Here is an 18,783-nt window from a genome sequence, read left to right as displayed (position 1 = left end):
TTCTAATGGGACCAAACAGCACAGTGATGCACTATTGCCATCTAGCGCCATCCAGTGGTTATTGCATGTACTAACAGTATCATGAGATAAAATATGTTGCAGGAAAAGTTTGTTTGGATCCAGAAATAAAACTGTTTCATTGGGTCATTTCTGAGCAAAGTGCCCCTTTTGAAACAGATTTAAGATGCTGAAATTTGGTGCAAATGATTCTTTTTTTTTTTTTTGTCATTTTGCTGTTTTACTGTGCCAATTTGGAAAAACATTAAAAAGAACCCCGAGGTCTAAATCCATGTAAATGGTCAGTTACTTCTTTAGTTTGTGACCATAAGCAGAGACAGAGGTTTTCTTTTTTTGCTTTGAGTAGATTATATTTAAATAACAGAACATTTTCTATATTCATTATCCACTTCCAACTCCCAGGATATTTTGTTTTGACTTTATTGATGAGCAAATTCACAGTCAGTATATTGATATGGCCAACCTTTGAGGTGTTCTTGACACAATGTCAAGAACAGAGACATCGATTATACGTCTATATGACTTCAACATATTTAGTAACAACATCTTTAACACAGAATAAACTGTTCTAAACCAGCAATAGTGGCCTTCATGGCCACCAGGATTCTGCAGTTAGCCACAAGATTTCATACAACCCCAATTCCAATGAAGTTGGGACATTTTGTAAAATGCCCAGAGAAGATGGCGGCATTTCTGGATGTTGTTGATGTATGGCTTTTGCTTTGCATGGTAGATTTTTAACTTGCACTTGTAGATGCAGCGACGAACTGTGTTAACTGACAATGGTTTTCTGAAATGTTCCTGAGCCCACGCGGTAAGATCCTTTACACAATGATGTCAGTTTTTAATGCAGTGCCGCCTGAGGGATCGAAGGTCACGGCCTTGCTGCTTACATGTAGAAAGTTCTCCAGATTCTCTGAATCTTCTGATTATATTATGGACTGTAGATGATGGAATCCATAAATTCCTTGCAATTAAACTTTGAGAAACATTGTTCTTAAATTGTTGGACTATTTTTTCCCCGCAGTTGTTCACAAAGTGGTGATCCTCACCCCATCTTTGCTTGTGAATGGCTGAGCCTTTTGGGGATGCTCCTTTTATACCCATTCATTGGAATTAGGGTTGTAAATGGCATGCAAATGAACAAAACCAGACACCAACCATGGTGCCAATATTCCTTTTTAAACAAATATACACTCAACAAAAATATAAACGCAACACTTTTGGTTTTGCTCCCATTTTGTATGAGATGAACTCAAAGATCTAAAACTTTTTCCACATACACAATATCACCATTTCCCTCAAATATTGTTCACAAACCAGTCTAAATCTGTGATAGTGACCACTTCTCCTTTGCTGAGATAATCCATCCCACCTCACAGGTGTGCCATATCAAGATGCTGATTAGACACCATGATTAGTGCACAGGTGTGCCTTAGACTGCCCACAATAAAAGGCCACTCTGAAAGGTGCAGTTTTATCACACAGCACAATGCCACAGATGTCGCAAGATTTGAGGGAGCGTGCAATTGGCATGCTGACAGCAGGAATGTCAACCAGAGCTGTTGCTCGTGTATTGAATGTTCATTTCTCTACCATAAGCCATCTCCAAAGGCGTTTCAGAGAATTTGGCAGTATATCCAACCAGCCTCACAACCGCAGACCACATGTAACCACACCAGCCTAGGACCTCCACATCCAGCATGTTCACCTCCAAGATCGTCTGAGACCAGCCACTCGGACAGCTGCTGAAACAATCGGTTTGCATAACCAAAGAATTTCTGCACAAACTGTCAGAAACCGTCTCAGGGAAACTCATCTACATGCTCGTCGTCCTCATCGGGGTCTCGACCTGACTCCAGTTCGTCGTTGTAACCGACTTGAGTGGGCAAATGCTCACATTCGCTGGCGTTTGGCACGTTGGAGAGGTGTTCTCTTCACGGATGAATCCCGGTTCACACTGTTCAGGGCAAATGGCAGACAGCGTGTGTGGCGTCGTGTGGGTGAGCGGTTTTCTGATGTCAATGTTGTGGATCGAGTGGCCCATGGTGGCGGTGGGGTTATGGTATGGGCAGGCGTCTGTTATGGACGAAGAACACAGGTGCATTTTATTGATGGCATTTTGAATGCACAGAGATACCGTGACGACATCCTGAGGCCCATTGTTGTGCAATACATCCAAGAACATCACCTCATGTTGCAGCAGGATAATGCACGGCCCCATGTTGCAAGGATCTGTACACAATTCTTGGAAGCTGAAAATGTCCCAGTTCTTGCATGGCCGGCATACTCACCGGACATGTCACCCATTGAGCATGTTTGGGATGCTCCAGACCGGCGTATACGACAGCGTGTACCAGTTCCTGCCAATATCCAGCAACTTCGCACAGCCATTGAAGAGGAGTGGACCAACATTCCACAGGCCACAATTGACAACCTGATCAACTCTATGCGAAGGAGATGTGTTGCACTGCATGAGGCAAATGGTGGTCACACCAGATACTGACTAGTATCCCCCCCAAAAAAACCAAAACTGCACCTTTCAGAGTGGCCTTTTATTGTGGGCAGTCTAAGGCACACCTGTGCACTAATCATGGTGTCTAATCAGCATCTTGATATGGCACACCTGTGAGGTGGGATGGATTATCTCAGCAAAGGAGAAGTGCTCACTATCACAGATTTAGACTGGTTTGTGAACAATATTTGAGGGAAATGGTGATATTGTGTATGTGGAAAAAGTTTTAGATCTTTGAGTTCATCTCATAGAAAATGGGAGCAAAACCAAAAGTGTTGCGTTTATATTTTTGTTGAGTGTGTATGTATGTATATGTATGTGTGTGTGTATATATATATATATATATATATATATATATATATATATATATATATATATATATATATATATATAAACCTGAAATTTGTTCTGTTAAAAGATGCCAATAGGGTCCAAAATAGAAGGTTCACAAACTGTAATATGTTATGGCAATATTTACTCACTGGATAACGTGGCTGCTACTGGTCTGTGATTTTACTGACTGACTTGTAATATCTATTTGGCCAAATACTTCCACACTAATTGCTTTTTTTAAAATAATATGTGTACCGGGGCTCTTGTAGATGTTGAGCACTCCAGTAAAGTAATGAGGTAAGAGCCTCTCCAACAAGAGCAGAACATCCTCCAGCTCTTCCAGGATTCCCACGAGGAGGTAGTTCTCCTGCACATTTTGTTTGGCTCTTTCCAGAGCCCATACCCCTGGTTCCCTGGTGGAGACAGCCAGGATTAAACAACATGACACAACTATAATGCAATACTTCCTTACTGGAGGTGCTAAAATGCAAAGGCCAGGTTTTGTGAGTGGTCCATACCTGCACTGGGGGTGCTGTCCACAGAAGTAGGGAATGATGTAGAAGACTCTGGGGTTGGAGCACTCGGGGTAATTCTCCAGGATGCAGACATTGATGTCCTAAAAGAAGAAAAATAATCTATTCAGATATGCTGGTGTATAATCTGCAAAACAACTGTAGTGACCCTTTAGACCCACTAGATGGCGCTCTTCACCAGCAGTTGTGATATCCTTGATAATGATCAGAGAATTAAGGAGCACCATCCTGAATAACATTCTGTACCCAAAGATAAGCTTGACCCCTTCACCTCGGATGGTCTCAGAGACGCCAAATGAAACTGTGAGTCTGGAAAAATGTGAATTAATTACAGAAACTGCAGACAGCGGTCAAATAGTACAATGTTTCTAATATATGTACATATATATAAAATCAGACTGGAGTGCTGACATCTCAGGCTGTACTTGTCTCCATGTGGGAGACATTAAGGAGAATACCACTCTGGTATTCATGCCCTCATTCCTTTGTATCTTTGCAGGATGATTTCAGCTGGGCAAACATCAGCCCTGTCCAAGTGTAGACCCCACAGATACAGATCATTCCCCAATCTGCATCAAGTTTAATACATTGATGATCGATCACAGGACCAACAGATTTCATCAAAATCATGTGTGATACCTCCACCTTACATGTTTAGCACAGAGTCGCACAGTTTAATGGCTAATCTGGTTCTGTGTGGCCTTCATATCTGAGCAGTTCTGTCTAAAATTGAATCATGTTTGACCTTTCACAGTCACCCAAAGTCAAAGGACATGTGACCAATAGAAATGTGATACAGGACTTTTTAATGTTTAGTCATTAACCATAGGTGTATACTTGACCAGTTCCTTGAAATAACTCATCTGAATATCCCCTGCATGTAAGTATTGGGCTCAAATTGGAGTGTGACCCTTAACCATGACTTTTAACTTTGTCCTTGGCTGACCCCCAGTCATTCAACCAAACTGATCCAAATCCAGTCACAATCACACACACTGACTGACCCACAGGACCAAAAAAAAAAAAAAAGGAGATGCCACTCAGAGAAGGTCCTTAAAGCAGTTTCCTGCAAATGCTTCATATCATATATTTATTATTATTATGATTATGTCATGTCACTCAGCTCTACAGTGAACCCACAGCTGTCCGTGTCCATAGGATGCTCATCACAGATACAGCAGCAGCATGCAGATGTCATATTATTTGATGCTGTTTTATTCAAGTCTCTCCTGGCAGATCTCTGTTCTACACACAGTTTAATACTCACCCATTCACCCTGTTTGTTCTTTTGCTTTCTCCCCTTCTTTTGTTTCCACTCACTTACGGTGCATCCGGAAAGTATTCACAGCGCTTCACTTTTTCCACATTTTGTTATGTTACAGCCTTTTTCCAAAGTGGATGAAATTCATTTTTTCCCCTCAAATTTCTACATACAACACCCCATAATGACAAAGTGAATTTTTTTTTTTTTTTTTTTTTTTTTTTTTTTTAGATTTTTGCAAATTTACAAAATGGATTTCCATTCTGCGAGTTAGATCCTCAAGATAGAGCCCAAAGTTTTTTTGTTTGTTTGTTTTGCTTTTACCTCTGAATGCAGCTGCTCATTCAATTAATTTTGCATTCAGACACATTGTGTAAAGTTTTTGAGGAATTAATGTAACTGTCAAAACAGAGCTCATGTCCTGAAGCCAGATTCAAATACTGATCATCACTAGGATTTAATGTGTTCATCCTCAACATAAGAATGATTATTTTACCAGGTTTGGTGCAGAGCTGGTGAAAGCTAACAGACATGACTAGAAAGTTATTAAAGTTATTGATGGCACCAGCACACAGTGTCTGCCGCCCTGCAGCCTGCAATCTGTTATCTGCAACGCCTGTGAACTATTGTTTCCACTGATGCAATCAAAATGGAGAGTTACTCTCCAAGTGTTTAATGCAGCTTCTGCAAATCTGCAAAGTCTCAAATTAAAAACAGAAAATGTCATCCCCACAGAAAGAAGGCAGGCGGGAAGTTACACGTGTGATGCCATTCCTTGACACTCATGGCACAGTGCTGGGACGTCCCGCCTCCACTTAGCTCCGACACTTGATACAGTGCCCTCGTGGCTCAACATTTAGGAGACCTCTGGGAAAGCGGCCGCAACTCATTTATATACAGCTACACACAATCAAATATGCCGGCACGCAGCACGTTGGGAATGTGCTGCCTATTTGGAGAAGCCATTAGTATTTGGAGGAGCGCTCCTCCGTACACACTCAGGCTCATTGTTCCACTTCTCACTGTGGCTTTGACCAGCAGAGCAGTCAGGCCGAGGCGACCGCAGCAACCGGAGCAAAACAGGACCCGGATTCGTGGCCCGTTTCACTGAATGGCACGTATGCATGAATTAAATCAGGAGGGACCACAGGGGTGCAGGATGAATCAGAAATGAGGGAAATGCTTTTTGCCAACACTGGTGAGACTTTTGGTCCAACCTGGAATAGAAATAATAATATTGTAGAACAGATCCACAAGACACCTGGACTGATTGTTTGTTTTTTTTTTGAACGTCCCCAAACTTCACAAATCCCACTGTGCATATTGAAGCTCTGGTGCTGTCAGCAACATTTGGGCATGAAAGGGCTCAATTTAGACTTTTGTGTCCACATTTGAACACCTGCTTGATCTTAAGACATACCCACACTCAAAAAACTGATGCATTGGATGAACTCAATTAAATTTATGAGCAGAATTTCCATCTGATAAATATATGTAGCCCAAACTCAAATAAATTGCATTCATGCAAGATAATTTAATTTAATTTAGTTGGGACTACATATATTTATTAGATAGAAATCCTACACATAATTGAATTGAGTTCATCCAATGAGTTATTTGTTTGAATGATACACTAAAAAACTGACTCATTGGATTAGGTTCCACCGAATAAATATATGTAGCCCCAAATAAATTAAATTACATTATCTTGCATGGATGTGTTTTATTTGAGTTGAGGCTACATATAATTATTAAAATCCTGCACATAATTGAATTGAGTTCATCCAATGAGTTATTTGTTTGAATGATACACTAAAAAACTGACTCATTGGATTAGGTTCCACCGAATAAATATATGTAGCCCCAAATAAATTAAATTACATTATCTTGCATGGATGTGTTTTATTTGAGTTGAGGCTACATATAATTATTAAAATCCTGCACATAATTGAATTGAGTTCATCCAAAGAGCCATTTTTTTTTTTTAGTGCACACAGTCTTGAAGAGAAAGCTGGAGGGGGGTGTGGCCAGCTGCAGCTCCTTTCCATTTAAGCTAACAGGAGCAGAAGTAGGTTGTTTGTTCGAGACCTGAAAGTAGGTTTTTCCAGGAGGTATTGTGTTTTTCTGATCAGCTGATCAGAGCTCCCCTGCATGCCTCTCTTTGGAGGTTTTCTGCAGAAATGTAAAGTGGAGAGACCCTGTTGTAGACCCATTAAACTCTGGAGAGGTTTTGTATCCCGTCTGGTCTGGGAACGCTTTGGGATCGCCCAAGAGGAAGTGGATGACAGCGCTGCAGAAAGGGACATCTGAAAAAACTCACTACAAGTTTTCTTAATTTTGTCAGTTGCTCCTCAGGCAATGAACGTGCCCGAGGTGCAGCTACCGTATTGTTGTAACTAAATGTCAGAGCGTGCTGGGGCCTGAGCAGCTTAGACGCTTTTGTCACAGCTTGAGCACTTATTCCAGCATCACTGGAGCTGACAGCAAATGATTCCCAGTTTCTGTGGGAATTTCACCTGGTCAGACCAGTATCTGCTGCTGCGTGAAGTCATGTGTTTGGCATATGTATGTTTTTGCATGAACATGAACGCGCACGTTGCATACAAATGAGTCGACCTCCCAGAAAAACACAGACTAATAAATCAGTGTGTCACTTGCTCTCTTTCTGCATACACACAAATAAATTCATTTAAAATTGTGAACTTGGTTTAAAGTCTCGCTTTTTTCTTCCAAAATATGAAGTGTCTGAATGCATATGCTGCCTGCAAGTGTCCCATCATGCATCTGTATCTGACTGTGTGTGTGCAATGTGCAGACTGACAGAAAACCACAGGAATGTCTCAGCAACACGTGCACCAAGTCCCCTCGTCTCCGGCTGCTAACTGACAGTGTTTTTTCATTATTGTCAGTGTTACACGAGCGGAGTTGGTACACGGCAGGCGGGGGAAAGTCCACGTGAATCTGCTTGAACACCACGTTTCTACAAAAGGTGACGTTAAACAGGTCACATTAATCAATTTACATGTTAATGGATCCAAACAGATTCACTTCAGGAGCTGGAATTAAATAATCAATCTAATATTTAATGTCAAATTCAACGTTTTCTGAGATTTGATAGGCAAATTTACTTTGGCACGTTCTTGACAGCACCTCAATGCGATGGGAGTTGGAGTGCCAGTATGGAGACCTGGGTTTGGTTCGTGGACACGCTACGTGTCCTCAGCCTTGGACAAAACACTTCATCTGCAGTGTCCCACTCCACCCAGCTTTAAATAAGTATTGTCATTGACTGGGGAAGTAACCCCTGCAGTGGGTTCGCATCCTATCCAGGGGAGGTTTTAGACTCTCATCTGCTTCAGATTATGGAATCTGGAGATAAGTACGGGCACTAACATGCCTCAGGGCCTGTACAGGATGTGCTTCTTGATACATCGGGGAGCTTTTCCTCGTCTGTGGTTTACTGTTTCACCCAGATGAATTTGTGGGCATTGTGTTGATCCTGGATCTTTTGGTTCTTCTAAACCAGGGGTGGGCGTCGTGGGTTGCTGATGAGCTTCTGCTCTGAACATAAACACCTGGTTGTCAATGAAATCACCTGCTGAAACACCTGATCTTTAATGAAATCACCTGCTGAGGCGATTGGTTGCATGGAAAACCTGCAGTGTCTCGGCCCTTTATGGCACATGATTGCCCACCCCTGCTCTAAACAGAAGCTAGATTCGTGAACCTGCTTTCAAGCAGGATTAGTTGATGACTGATGTAAAAGACATAGTTTTTTTAGAATCTACCCAACCATTGGTTTTGCTGTAATCATAGGAAGCACCAGTTGAGATCAGTGCACTGATAATAATAACAAACTGCCAAGTAGAGAGAAGAATCTTTGACTGTAAAAATCCTTTAGTGTAGATTGATTCATCACTGTTTTGCTTCTCTCACACTTGCCAAAGATTTTCATATAAGAAAACAAATTCATGCTTGAGTCTCCCATGCGCCTTCTGGCAAACTAGCTGATTTTTTTTTTTGTTTTGTTTTTTTTAAGAAAATCTTCCTCCACAACTGGTGATGTAACAGACAGTATGCACAGTTTTTTTTCCAATTACAGCCACAGACACCTATGACTCTGTCAGAGTTGTCTTGGTGGCTTCTCTCACTTATATCCTTCCTGCATGGTTGCTCACTTTTTGAGAACTGCCTCCTCCGGACAGATTTGTCATCCAGCAGCACCATACTGTTTGCTTTTCTTAATGATTCTTATAAATGAAGTCCAGAACATTTTAAATGTCTAATGTGTTTAGTGCTGGTTTGCTTTGGTTTACACACAAAAGCCTGATTCTGATCTTAATCTGCCTCATGCAGTAAAATATACAAATTTTAAATACACTTTCTTAAAAGCAGTGATGTCATCCTGAGTATGGAAGCTGTACTTGGTAGAGAAAAAGTAGATTTGTTAGATCCTGGGCTACTTTATATTGCTTCAGTGTGGTGCTACAGGCGTAAACAAGGCAAGGCAGATGTTGGATACCAAGTAATGTGGTTAAACAATCACGTCTATAATGGGAATCATAATCTGATTCAAATATATGGTTAACATCAGGTCATCCACCTTCAGGCGACACCATGTGTGCTATGTCTTCAAAGAGAGCACAGTGAACTTTTTTATGGATTTCTGTTGGAATAATTCTTCTGCTGCTTCTTCAGTTAACACTTTGTCCATTTAAGAAGTTTCTAACATGACAGATTTCACAATTTTAAAAAAGGACCCAATACGAGATACCCACCTAACCATAACCAGCCACCCAGTGCTTGTTGTTACATGTAGTTATGTAGTAAGTATATGGGTGATTCTTAGACTACGGGCACTTATTATGTCCTTTGATCATATTGTATGAAAAACAGAAAAAAGGGGAAATTTCACACTTTTATAGTTATCTTTACAATGAAAGTGTGTTAAGAACTTTGTTCTAGTAGTCTATGATGACTTTTTCACCTTTTTTCAGCATCATTATATGCAAATATTGCCGTTTTGTGCTTGTCCCACACCCAGACTTTTGATCTTCAATGATAAAAATGAATGGTAAAGAAACGTTTTTTCTAATGTTTTAAAATATCTCTGAATAAAATATCAGTAAAATAATCAAAACATAATTGGGGTATTCAATGTCATACAACTGTTGTGATTTTTTTTTTTTTTAATGTAGTTGTCCCACACTATTGCCGTAATTTCCACCACAACACTGTACTGTCCCTTTAAACAGTTTCTATGAAAGATTGTTTGGGTAGTTTCTATGGAGATAAACAGTGACATCAAAGCACATGTATATAGCGCCAAATCACAACAAACAGTTGCCCCAAGGCGCTTTATGTTGTAAGGCAATGGTGTGGTGGAAATTACATTTACAAGGCCAATAGTGCCCGTAGTTAAAGAATCACCCATATAGAAAATTGAAGATGTGGCCTATAAAATGTTATTAGATGATAAAAACACAACATACTTTTTCTTCTTTGAGCTATAGAAGACTAAATGTACTTGCATGTCTGCAGTGTTTGTGGTAGAATATGTACTGAGTACTGCTCCGTGTCGGTGCTTTTGTCATTACAGACCACATCGTGTTTGTACCAGAATCTGAAGACGTTTCTGTTCATGTCTCAGTTTGAGACGTGAATCCAGCTGGCAAAGACCCAAAGCAGATAAAGTCACTGTGCTGCTCCATCGCGCATTAAACCACAAACATCCCACACACCACTGATCATGTCTATACTTTTTATCACTGGTGAAGTAAATTTTTTCCGTTGCTGTGTCGTTGGCGTGCAGGTAATCGTACACAAACATCGACCGTCATGACTGCACGGTTACATTAGCTTGTAAAATAAAATCAGTTATTGCTGTGCAGTTGTCGAGTTTCTGGTGAACGCATATTAGCAGCTACATGCTAAACACCAACACTAGCTGGCTGGTGATCACCTTAGCCACTTAGCCGGGAGGCCCGGGCAGCATGGTGGCAAAGCCATGAGTGACCTTTTTTCCGAACCCCACGGCTCCCGGTTCAAGACCACCCGTGCACATTCTCCATGTAACATGGAGTTTGCTTCAGGAAGGACATCTTGCGTAAAACTTGTCAACGTGCTGATTTTATCGGACCTACTGTGGTGACCTGGAGGACAAAAATGGAGAAGCTAAAAGACCTTAGCAAGGACTGGTAGTTAGAAATGAGTGAGGTTTCAGGAGAAAAAGATAAAGTTAAACCTTTAGTCTTCTGACTACTGGGCCTACTGACTAGTGGGCCTACTGACTAGTTGGTCTTCTGGCTTGTAGACCTTCTGACTACCAGGCCTTCTGAAAACAGAACAAGTCCCATTCCAACAACTGTTTGGTTAACTAGTGTAATATTTTGATTGGCTGGTGTCTGGAAATTGAATCGATGATTATTTGAAGAGAACGTTTTTGTTCTGTCTGGCATTTTGTTGCAGCTGACTTGTAGCTGCCTGTATTTTGCACACTGTCAGTTAGTTTAAAGGTCAGCAGTATCGGGTCATGATTTAGATTGAATTTGCATGTCAAGCTCAAAAAGCACCAAGTATCACTAATTACTACCTGCACCTTTATGGAAAATTACTACTGTAAATTAATATTTATGACAGTCAAGCCCAATAATAACACTCTAATGCAGGAGATAAGAGTAAATAGAAAACTGCTTTAATCAGGTTGCCAACACTGCTAAAACCAATTTAATAAAGACTTCTTGAAAGGTAAAGGACTCACTAGATATCTCTCGTCGTCTTTCATTCCAGGGGTACGAATGAGGTGGTTCTGCTCACCCCTCCAGTCCCCAAAACGACGGAAGAAGTAGTTGGAGAGGAAGCGGTTGATGGGGTCCCGGATGATATTGATGTACACGGGCTGTTCTATCCTGAACCTAACAAAGAGAAGTACAAATGTAAAATGATCCTCAAACAGGTTCACAGAGATCAAGAGCTACTGGTTTTGAAAATGCAGCTTTTAAGCTGTTTAAGTTGTATGATTACTGGCTACCGTACCTTGTAAAGTTGAGGAAGTGAACATGTCTTGTATAGAGGAAGGGTTGGGGGATGTTACTGATGTTCTTCATCAGGTCCACCTAAAAAAAAACAAAACAAGAAGAAGCTTAGTTTATCTCTTTTCTCACATTAGTTTTATCTTTATGGCTGAAAGTATGAACCCATCAGGGGGTTGGGTTGGGTGGGTGTCTTTTTTTTATTTTTTTTATCAAAGGTAATTGTTTGGCCACAGATGTGTTTGAATGCTCTGCAGTGTGACCACCTCCTGACGTCACAGCGACACTTTGGACGGCAGCAGTCGTATATATACTTGTTTATGTACACAGTTCAGTTAATGTGAGGCTGCACTCAGTTTTCCTTCTTCCACATCAACTCAGTACATTTCCACTCACCCTTCGTGCACTTTCTGCAGATCTCTCCCGCAGTAACATGTCAATATACAAACTGTCATTAGCACTGCATAATTCATTTAAACACCTCTGCACATTTTTGGTTTGTTTTATTTCTGCACCAGTCAGCAAACTGCCACCCTGATAAACATTTGTCCCGGCTGATTAGCTCAGTGTTGACCTCTCCTGACCCTCTCCCCTGACAGTCAAGCCCGGGGTGGATACGGAGACTCTGTGCACTTTTGGCACATTTGGTTAATAGATGTCTTTTGACCCCAGCGGTCTGTCTGGCCAGACCCTCTTTGCTCGGGGAGGGAGAGCTGCAGGGACGCAGAGGGAAACTGGAGGACAGTCTGAGATTCCACACATTCCTGAACCCCCTCATCCCCTTCCCTTCCTCCTTCCCGAGCTCCCGCGGCGTCCTCACAGGCGTGATTCAGGGAACCGGAGGAAGGGTCAAACCAACTGCTGCACTGCATCATTCACTTCCCTTCAAATCAAGATTTAAGTAGATTAATTAAAACCTGAATGGAGCAGATGCTCACACATATGGACGGTTGTAAAAATTCTGTCTCTGTCCATCGCTTCCAGAACTGTCCAGTTCATGTATCTGGACCCGTCACGTTGCATATTCAACCCACCAAAGTAAAGCCCCAATATCCTCATCACACTGAAAAATACCCCCAGCAATGTAAGAACAGAAATGTATTTAAATATGCTTTTGGTGACAGTGAGACACAGACCTGTAGTTCCCTGCACAAAGTCAAACCAAAGCACGTGACAGTCGGCAGGAGACCTTCTGTGTCCAAATCTGTGAGCCACAGCACAGGGGCAACTGCAAAATCACTTTAGTTTTCTTAAAATAAATAAATAAATTTAAAAATCCCAATCATGAATCACATCCCTAAAATGTTCCTGCATAAAAAGTGGTTCAGTTGTATGTGTTAATGCACACAGACTTAAAAAAATGAAACTTAACTTGCTGTAATATGTTAGATCTAAATTTATTAAAGAAATGTGAATGAATGAAGTGTCGTAAAAATGAAGAGGCGTTGGGTTGACACCTTATAGAACCATTGTTATTCCTGGTGTGTTGTATGTGAGAACACAGTAGGGGGCGCTCTAAGTGATGAGTCTCTTCTTCTTCTTTGGCAGTTCATCATTTTTTATGTTGACTGTGTTATTTTTATTTCACCCTTGGCAAGTTCTTTTATGAGTCACAAGGTCTGTGTTGGATCAGCAAAATCGTTCACATCAAAGTCTTCTGAAAACACTCCCCTCAACACGGTTTGGATAAAGGATAAGTCTGATGGTTTAGTTCTCCCAGGCTCTCTGGACTTCCAAATCCAGGCCCAAGTGGTGCACAGGAATGTAACAGACTTGTTGGTTAAGGAAGTTGCCCCAAAGTGACAAATAACTAATCTGATGGCACCATCTGTTGACCAGTTTTCCCGGTGCCTCTGCAGACCATCATCAGACCGAAATCACACACCTTAATTGATTGGATAACCTTTTTGTTGATGTGGTTTAATGCTATATGTGCTCTGCCTTTCATTTGCTGGTGGGAAAAGAACCAAAAAAGGTGCAGCTAACAGAGTTCCCATCCAGCAAAAGTCTCGTTCTTTTCTTGGTCTCAACCATCACCATGATCTGGACTCCAGGATGTTCCTGTCTTCTTTATGCTCAGCTCATGCAGAGTCTATCTGCCAATGTTCTGCACAAACTCAGCTGAGCTCTTCATCATCCAGATGTTCCACCAGCATCAGAAGGTGGGAGGGACTATAAGATGCAACAAAAAAGCTGAAGTGTGAGACTCACAGTGCAGCCTGAATCTCAACAGATAAACTGCAGCATTGACTACGGAATAACAGACTTTGCTTGTTCTCGGGGCAGCAGACACTTTGTTTATGAATCTGCGGTCAAGTCATGCAGATCCACAGTGTTTGTTTCTCCAGAACATTTGTGTGTTTGTCAGGATTTTTGATAAGAGGGAGGAAACAGGATCCCACATTACAGCCGCTCCTGCAACCATGCAGAGTTTCTCTTTCTGGAAGTTATGCATCCAGGAAAATTCTTCAACCTCTCTCTCCCTCTGCCTCGCTCTCATTCATACCAAAAAGCACAGATGGGTCACTATACCCCTCAGTACTGCAGAGGCTCTGCAAAGTTCCAGACGAATAAGCCACCTTCACTTTTTGGCAACACATGCAGAAGGCATCAACTCTAAGCAAATCCATTAGTGGGCTACAGGGGAGCCAGCAGGAAACCCGTCCAGAACTGCAACTCCAAACCAGAGCCACAACTGATGAGTCCAGCATCTCTAAACTTAGGCGACACACATCTGGATCTGCATAAGTCAACACACCCGTGCATGAAAGTACACATGCACACACACACAAAGATGCAGGCACACTTTACACAACCACACATGAGGACGGGTGCACAGATGGGTATGGCACAGACACTGTGACCACAGTGGTGTTTTATGTCCGGAGACTTAGGGAGTCTCACGGTGTTCATCTTGATGAATGGGCAAACAAGTCGCTCACTCAATATTGGCTCGACATTTGCACCAACTCGGTCAGTAATGGTCGTTCATATTTAGCAACTGTTGACTAGTGAAATGTGGCTAGCTATCGCATATTCCAAAAGCCCGCTGTTAACGTCACATGAGGAAGTGACTCAGAACTTCAGCGCTCCTACACAAACACAACATAAGTCACCTTCTCATCCCAGTCAGCCAAGCTGTCAGCGTCTTTTCTAGTAAGTGTCATTCTTGCATCTTTGACCCCGCCCCCTCTCTTTATCTCACCTGTTCATGTTTGGTGAGTCGGGTTTTGTTGTGGATGTCGGAGGAAACCAAGTTGAACTGATGCTTTTCAGCCAGTAGCCTCAATAAAATCACCACCGTCCGACTGCCGCACTTCCCCACGCGGTTATAAACGACTTGGCTGGGAAATGGCAGCACCTGTTGTCACACACAAACAAACAAACAACGTCAGTGATGTTAATGACCAAGACATATTCCTCAATTAATCTCACAGTATTTTGTCTGTAATTCATTTATTTGATTTTTTTCTCCTCAAAGGCTGTTGAAGATGTTTACACCAAAATAATTGCCACTTTATAATTAACACAGTGTGTTTGAGTTAAACACTTATGACCTTCAGTTTGACCTTTCATGGTCACTCCAGGTCAACAGTCATGTGATCAACAGAAATGTGATGTGTGACTTCATATTAGTGTTTAATAGCAGATGTAGATATATATTTAACTAATTCCTCAGAGTAGTTGCGGTAAATGTGCAGATTTTGTTTGGACCAAACTGGGTCAAAACTCTTTCAGTGCACACACACACACACACACACACACACACGCTACCACTCATGCATGTAAATAATTTCATATCCTTATTTTCTGCTCCATCACTGGTTAGTCACTAAATACTGAGCTATGAGTGGAACATTCAGAGGTGGAAGTGGGTGCAACTCTGACAAACACACGTGATGCACAAAATCGTGACTCGTGAGAAGGTGGAAGTTGAGACACGACCTGAATGTGAGACCTGTTTCTTCAGTAAGAATGTACTAATTTGGCAATTATCCCTCAGAGTCCACTGAGTTTACACAAACAGCTGCTTAAGAATGAGGTGACTTGACACCAAGAGTGACGGAAAACAGGCCGGCCACTTAACCTGGAGGATATTTCCTTAAAAAATAAAATAAAAGGCTTGTGAAAATCTTTTCCTTCTCTTGAAATGACGTCTTTTTTTCTGCACGATGGCAAAAATACAGGAACTGTAAATTCTTGTCGGCATTCCACGTCTGGAATTGTGATTGTGCGTTCCCAGGAGGATTCTGATTATCTGACAGCGTGTGTGGAAATATGGACCAGTGATGACATTTAGAGAACAAATTCACTCGGTCGCTCGGTGGTTGACTTGATGACCGTCTGGCTGACTGATATAATTTACAAGAATGAAGAACACTGATATAATCCTGTCATATACAAAAACTGCTTTCCTCATGAAATGTGACTGCATGAAGCATTTTGACCTCAAAGTTCGAGTTCCTCGTGTTTTCAGCTAATGATCAGAATCATTTTTACAGGATCACAGTATTAATTAAATATTTAAGTATAGAGAATATAAAAAGAATATAAAAATATCAAGAACATTGTTGGAAATGAGAGGAAAACAGAAAATACAACTGCTGCAGTAGTGAAAGGTTTTAGTGTGCCAAGGCCTAACAAATATCAAAATTATTTCTATAAATATTCAAATTGGCAGAATGCAGCTACTTACACTACTAGTCTACTATTTTTATTTATTTATTTATTTTTTAATAATTCATCGATTGGTAACATCTGTTTGTTTTGTATAAACGCATGAAGTCTGGTCTTGCCGTTGTTGACCTGGGTGTGATTCACCCTCCAGCCCAGTTGGGGGCAGTAGTGCGCAGAAACTTGGTGAGCGGCTGCACCTGTTACATATGTCTCTCGATTAGCAAAAGATTAACTTGTTAATTATAAAACGTCTGACATTACAGTTTTTTTTAAGTGTTATATTATTAAGTCAAACACAGCAGTAGGATAACAGCCACAGTATTGGACTCTAAATTTCACAAGATAAACAACCCTTAATGCACGAAGCCAATTCGACGCTAGCTAGCTAGTTAGCATTCACCTGGATATAGACGCCGACACCACAGTGTACTAACAACAGAACACGGTAAGAAAAATAATGTGTAAAGCAGAAACAATGGCATGAATGAAAGAATGAAACCGTGGCTTTGCTTGTAAACATGTTTGTAAACTTTTTGGAAGTTATTTTGAAGCGAGTGCCCCCCCTACAGACTAAAGCTGGAACTGGAATTCTTGAAAATGTCAACACATTTGGGTTTTTCTTGATGTCGCCATCTAATGCTGGGATTTAAAATTGCAGATATAATAAAAAAATAGTTATTGTAATCCAATTACATTTGTTCTGCAAATCTGATTGGTTAACCGTGTGAGATTTCAGACCATAAACTATCGAATAGATGGTGGCAAAATATTCGACCATTTCACATTTGATGTATAACTCCCTGACCGCATTGCTGCACAGGTGTCAATAATGGCGCTATCAGCTGAGAGCGATGATGCTGAAATGTGTGGATTTAATGGATTTACCTGGATTGATTAATGGATTTACAGTGGATTTAACTCATTGCAGCTGACAAGATGGAGAAATCTGTGGGTCTACTCACAGAATTTCCAGTTTAGCATGAAGACGCTGTTGCTATAATAAACTTTGCCGACCGAATTACTTACAGAAAAATAGACCGTGCAAACGATGGAATTGGATTAGAATGGGAATAACCCTGTTGTGTCTGGTGGTTTCTGGACATTCATGCTGGATTACGGTCGCAAATATCCCTTTTACCTGCGTCCGCAAATCATGACACAACAGGATTATTCCCTAATTGAATAATTTATTGATCAAGTTATTTTATATGAATATGTGTGTATAAAAACATCTAAAGAAAGACTTTTTGTGCTTTGTCTGATAGATATATTTATAAACCATATGATGTATATATTTATCACTGCAATCCCATGAAAGTGTTTTATTGTAAATACTGTATGAAGTATTAGGTTAGTTGGTTTGCTTTATTTACACTCTGTTGCAGTCTGTGTGAGCAGGTTCTGGTGTTTCAGACTGTCAAAAAAATCACGAGCTGTGTATCAAGCGCATTGTGTACTTACTGAATAATTACCTTCTTAAAAGAAATGTTCCCATTGCCTGCTGCTAATGGATTCTGTCAATACACAAGTCACGGGGCAAAAACGTATTATATAATGGGCTTGTTCTTCTCCTCCTGAGACTGTAGCTGTTGTGGAATTTACAGCTCTGATCATTCCAGTCCAGAAACCAGCAGCTTTGCACTTTTCCAGTTCTACTTTTTCTTCTCTTACTTCATCTGCATAATCAAACACATGCACGCAAAACCAAAAATATGTCTCCAAGTTTTTTTTTTCTGGACACGAGTGTAGGAAGTGGGAGGAGAAGAGATATTCCAAGGCGTTCACAGTGATGCTTTTCAAAGTTCACCCCTGTGAAACTGCTTCACCACAACCTTCACCATAACACCACACATTACTGGAGTCGTTCATAGTGTGACCTTTTGGTATTTTGTGTGGAAGAATGCACTGAACCGCCACATGATGGTGTCACTGAAATGAAGCTTCAGTCTCCAGTCCTGAGTAGGGCTGGGCTATTAAAGTCCCCACCTGTATGGTGCCATTAATGAATGATGTAATGCTGTGGTATCTTGGGATGTCATGCTGACTGTGGTCTTTCCATGATTAATGCACCTTTTATACTTATTTTAATTTTACTTTCTGTTCATTGTTACTTTATTCATTGTTCTGCTGTGCTCAGATATTTTAGTTTACTGATTAATCTATATCGTCTCTGCTTGTCTTTCTTGTCGTCTTTTTTCTTTTTGGATATTTGTTGTTATGAGTGTACATATATGTTTATATAGTAACTGGTGAAAGGGGTGGGCGTTAAAACTTGCTTCAGCCTCCACTCTTTCAGCCGCACAAAACTGGGAAATTGTTTGAGTTTTTGTTTTCTTTTGTTTTGTTTTATGAGAGATTCTTTTGTTAAGTATATGCTTGTGTGCGCTGAATAAAAATTCATTCATTCATTCACTT

At 40.9% G+C, this 18,783-nt stretch overlaps 1 protein-coding gene across 1 annotated transcript in view; it reads right to left on the bottom strand.

Annotated features, from left to right (window-relative positions):
- The window catches only part of usta (uronyl 2-sulfotransferase a), an 80,604-nt gene that overhangs the window by 2,262 nt on the left and 59,559 nt on the right, over positions 1–18,783 (bottom strand). Inside the window, exons 3-7 of the mRNA XM_034162081.1 lie at positions 14,897–15,052; positions 11,696–11,775; positions 11,421–11,574; positions 3,385–3,482; positions 3,122–3,279 (exon numbers count right to left, since the gene is read on the bottom strand). Coding sequence (XP_034017972.1) covers positions 3,122–3,279; positions 3,385–3,482; positions 11,421–11,574; positions 11,696–11,775; positions 14,897–15,052 — 646 coding nt within the window. The remainder of the gene's footprint in view (positions 1–3,121; positions 3,280–3,384; positions 3,483–11,420; positions 11,575–11,695; positions 11,776–14,896; positions 15,053–18,783) is intronic.

The sequence above is a fragment of the Thalassophryne amazonica genome, chromosome 21, assembly GCF_902500255.1.
Source record: "Thalassophryne amazonica chromosome 21, fThaAma1.1, whole genome shotgun sequence".
In the NCBI taxonomy this organism is placed as follows: Eukaryota; Metazoa; Chordata; class Actinopteri; order Batrachoidiformes; family Batrachoididae; genus Thalassophryne; species Thalassophryne amazonica.
The sequence above is the reverse complement of the archived record's forward strand: the minus strand, read 5'-3'. Positions and strand labels throughout refer to the sequence as shown.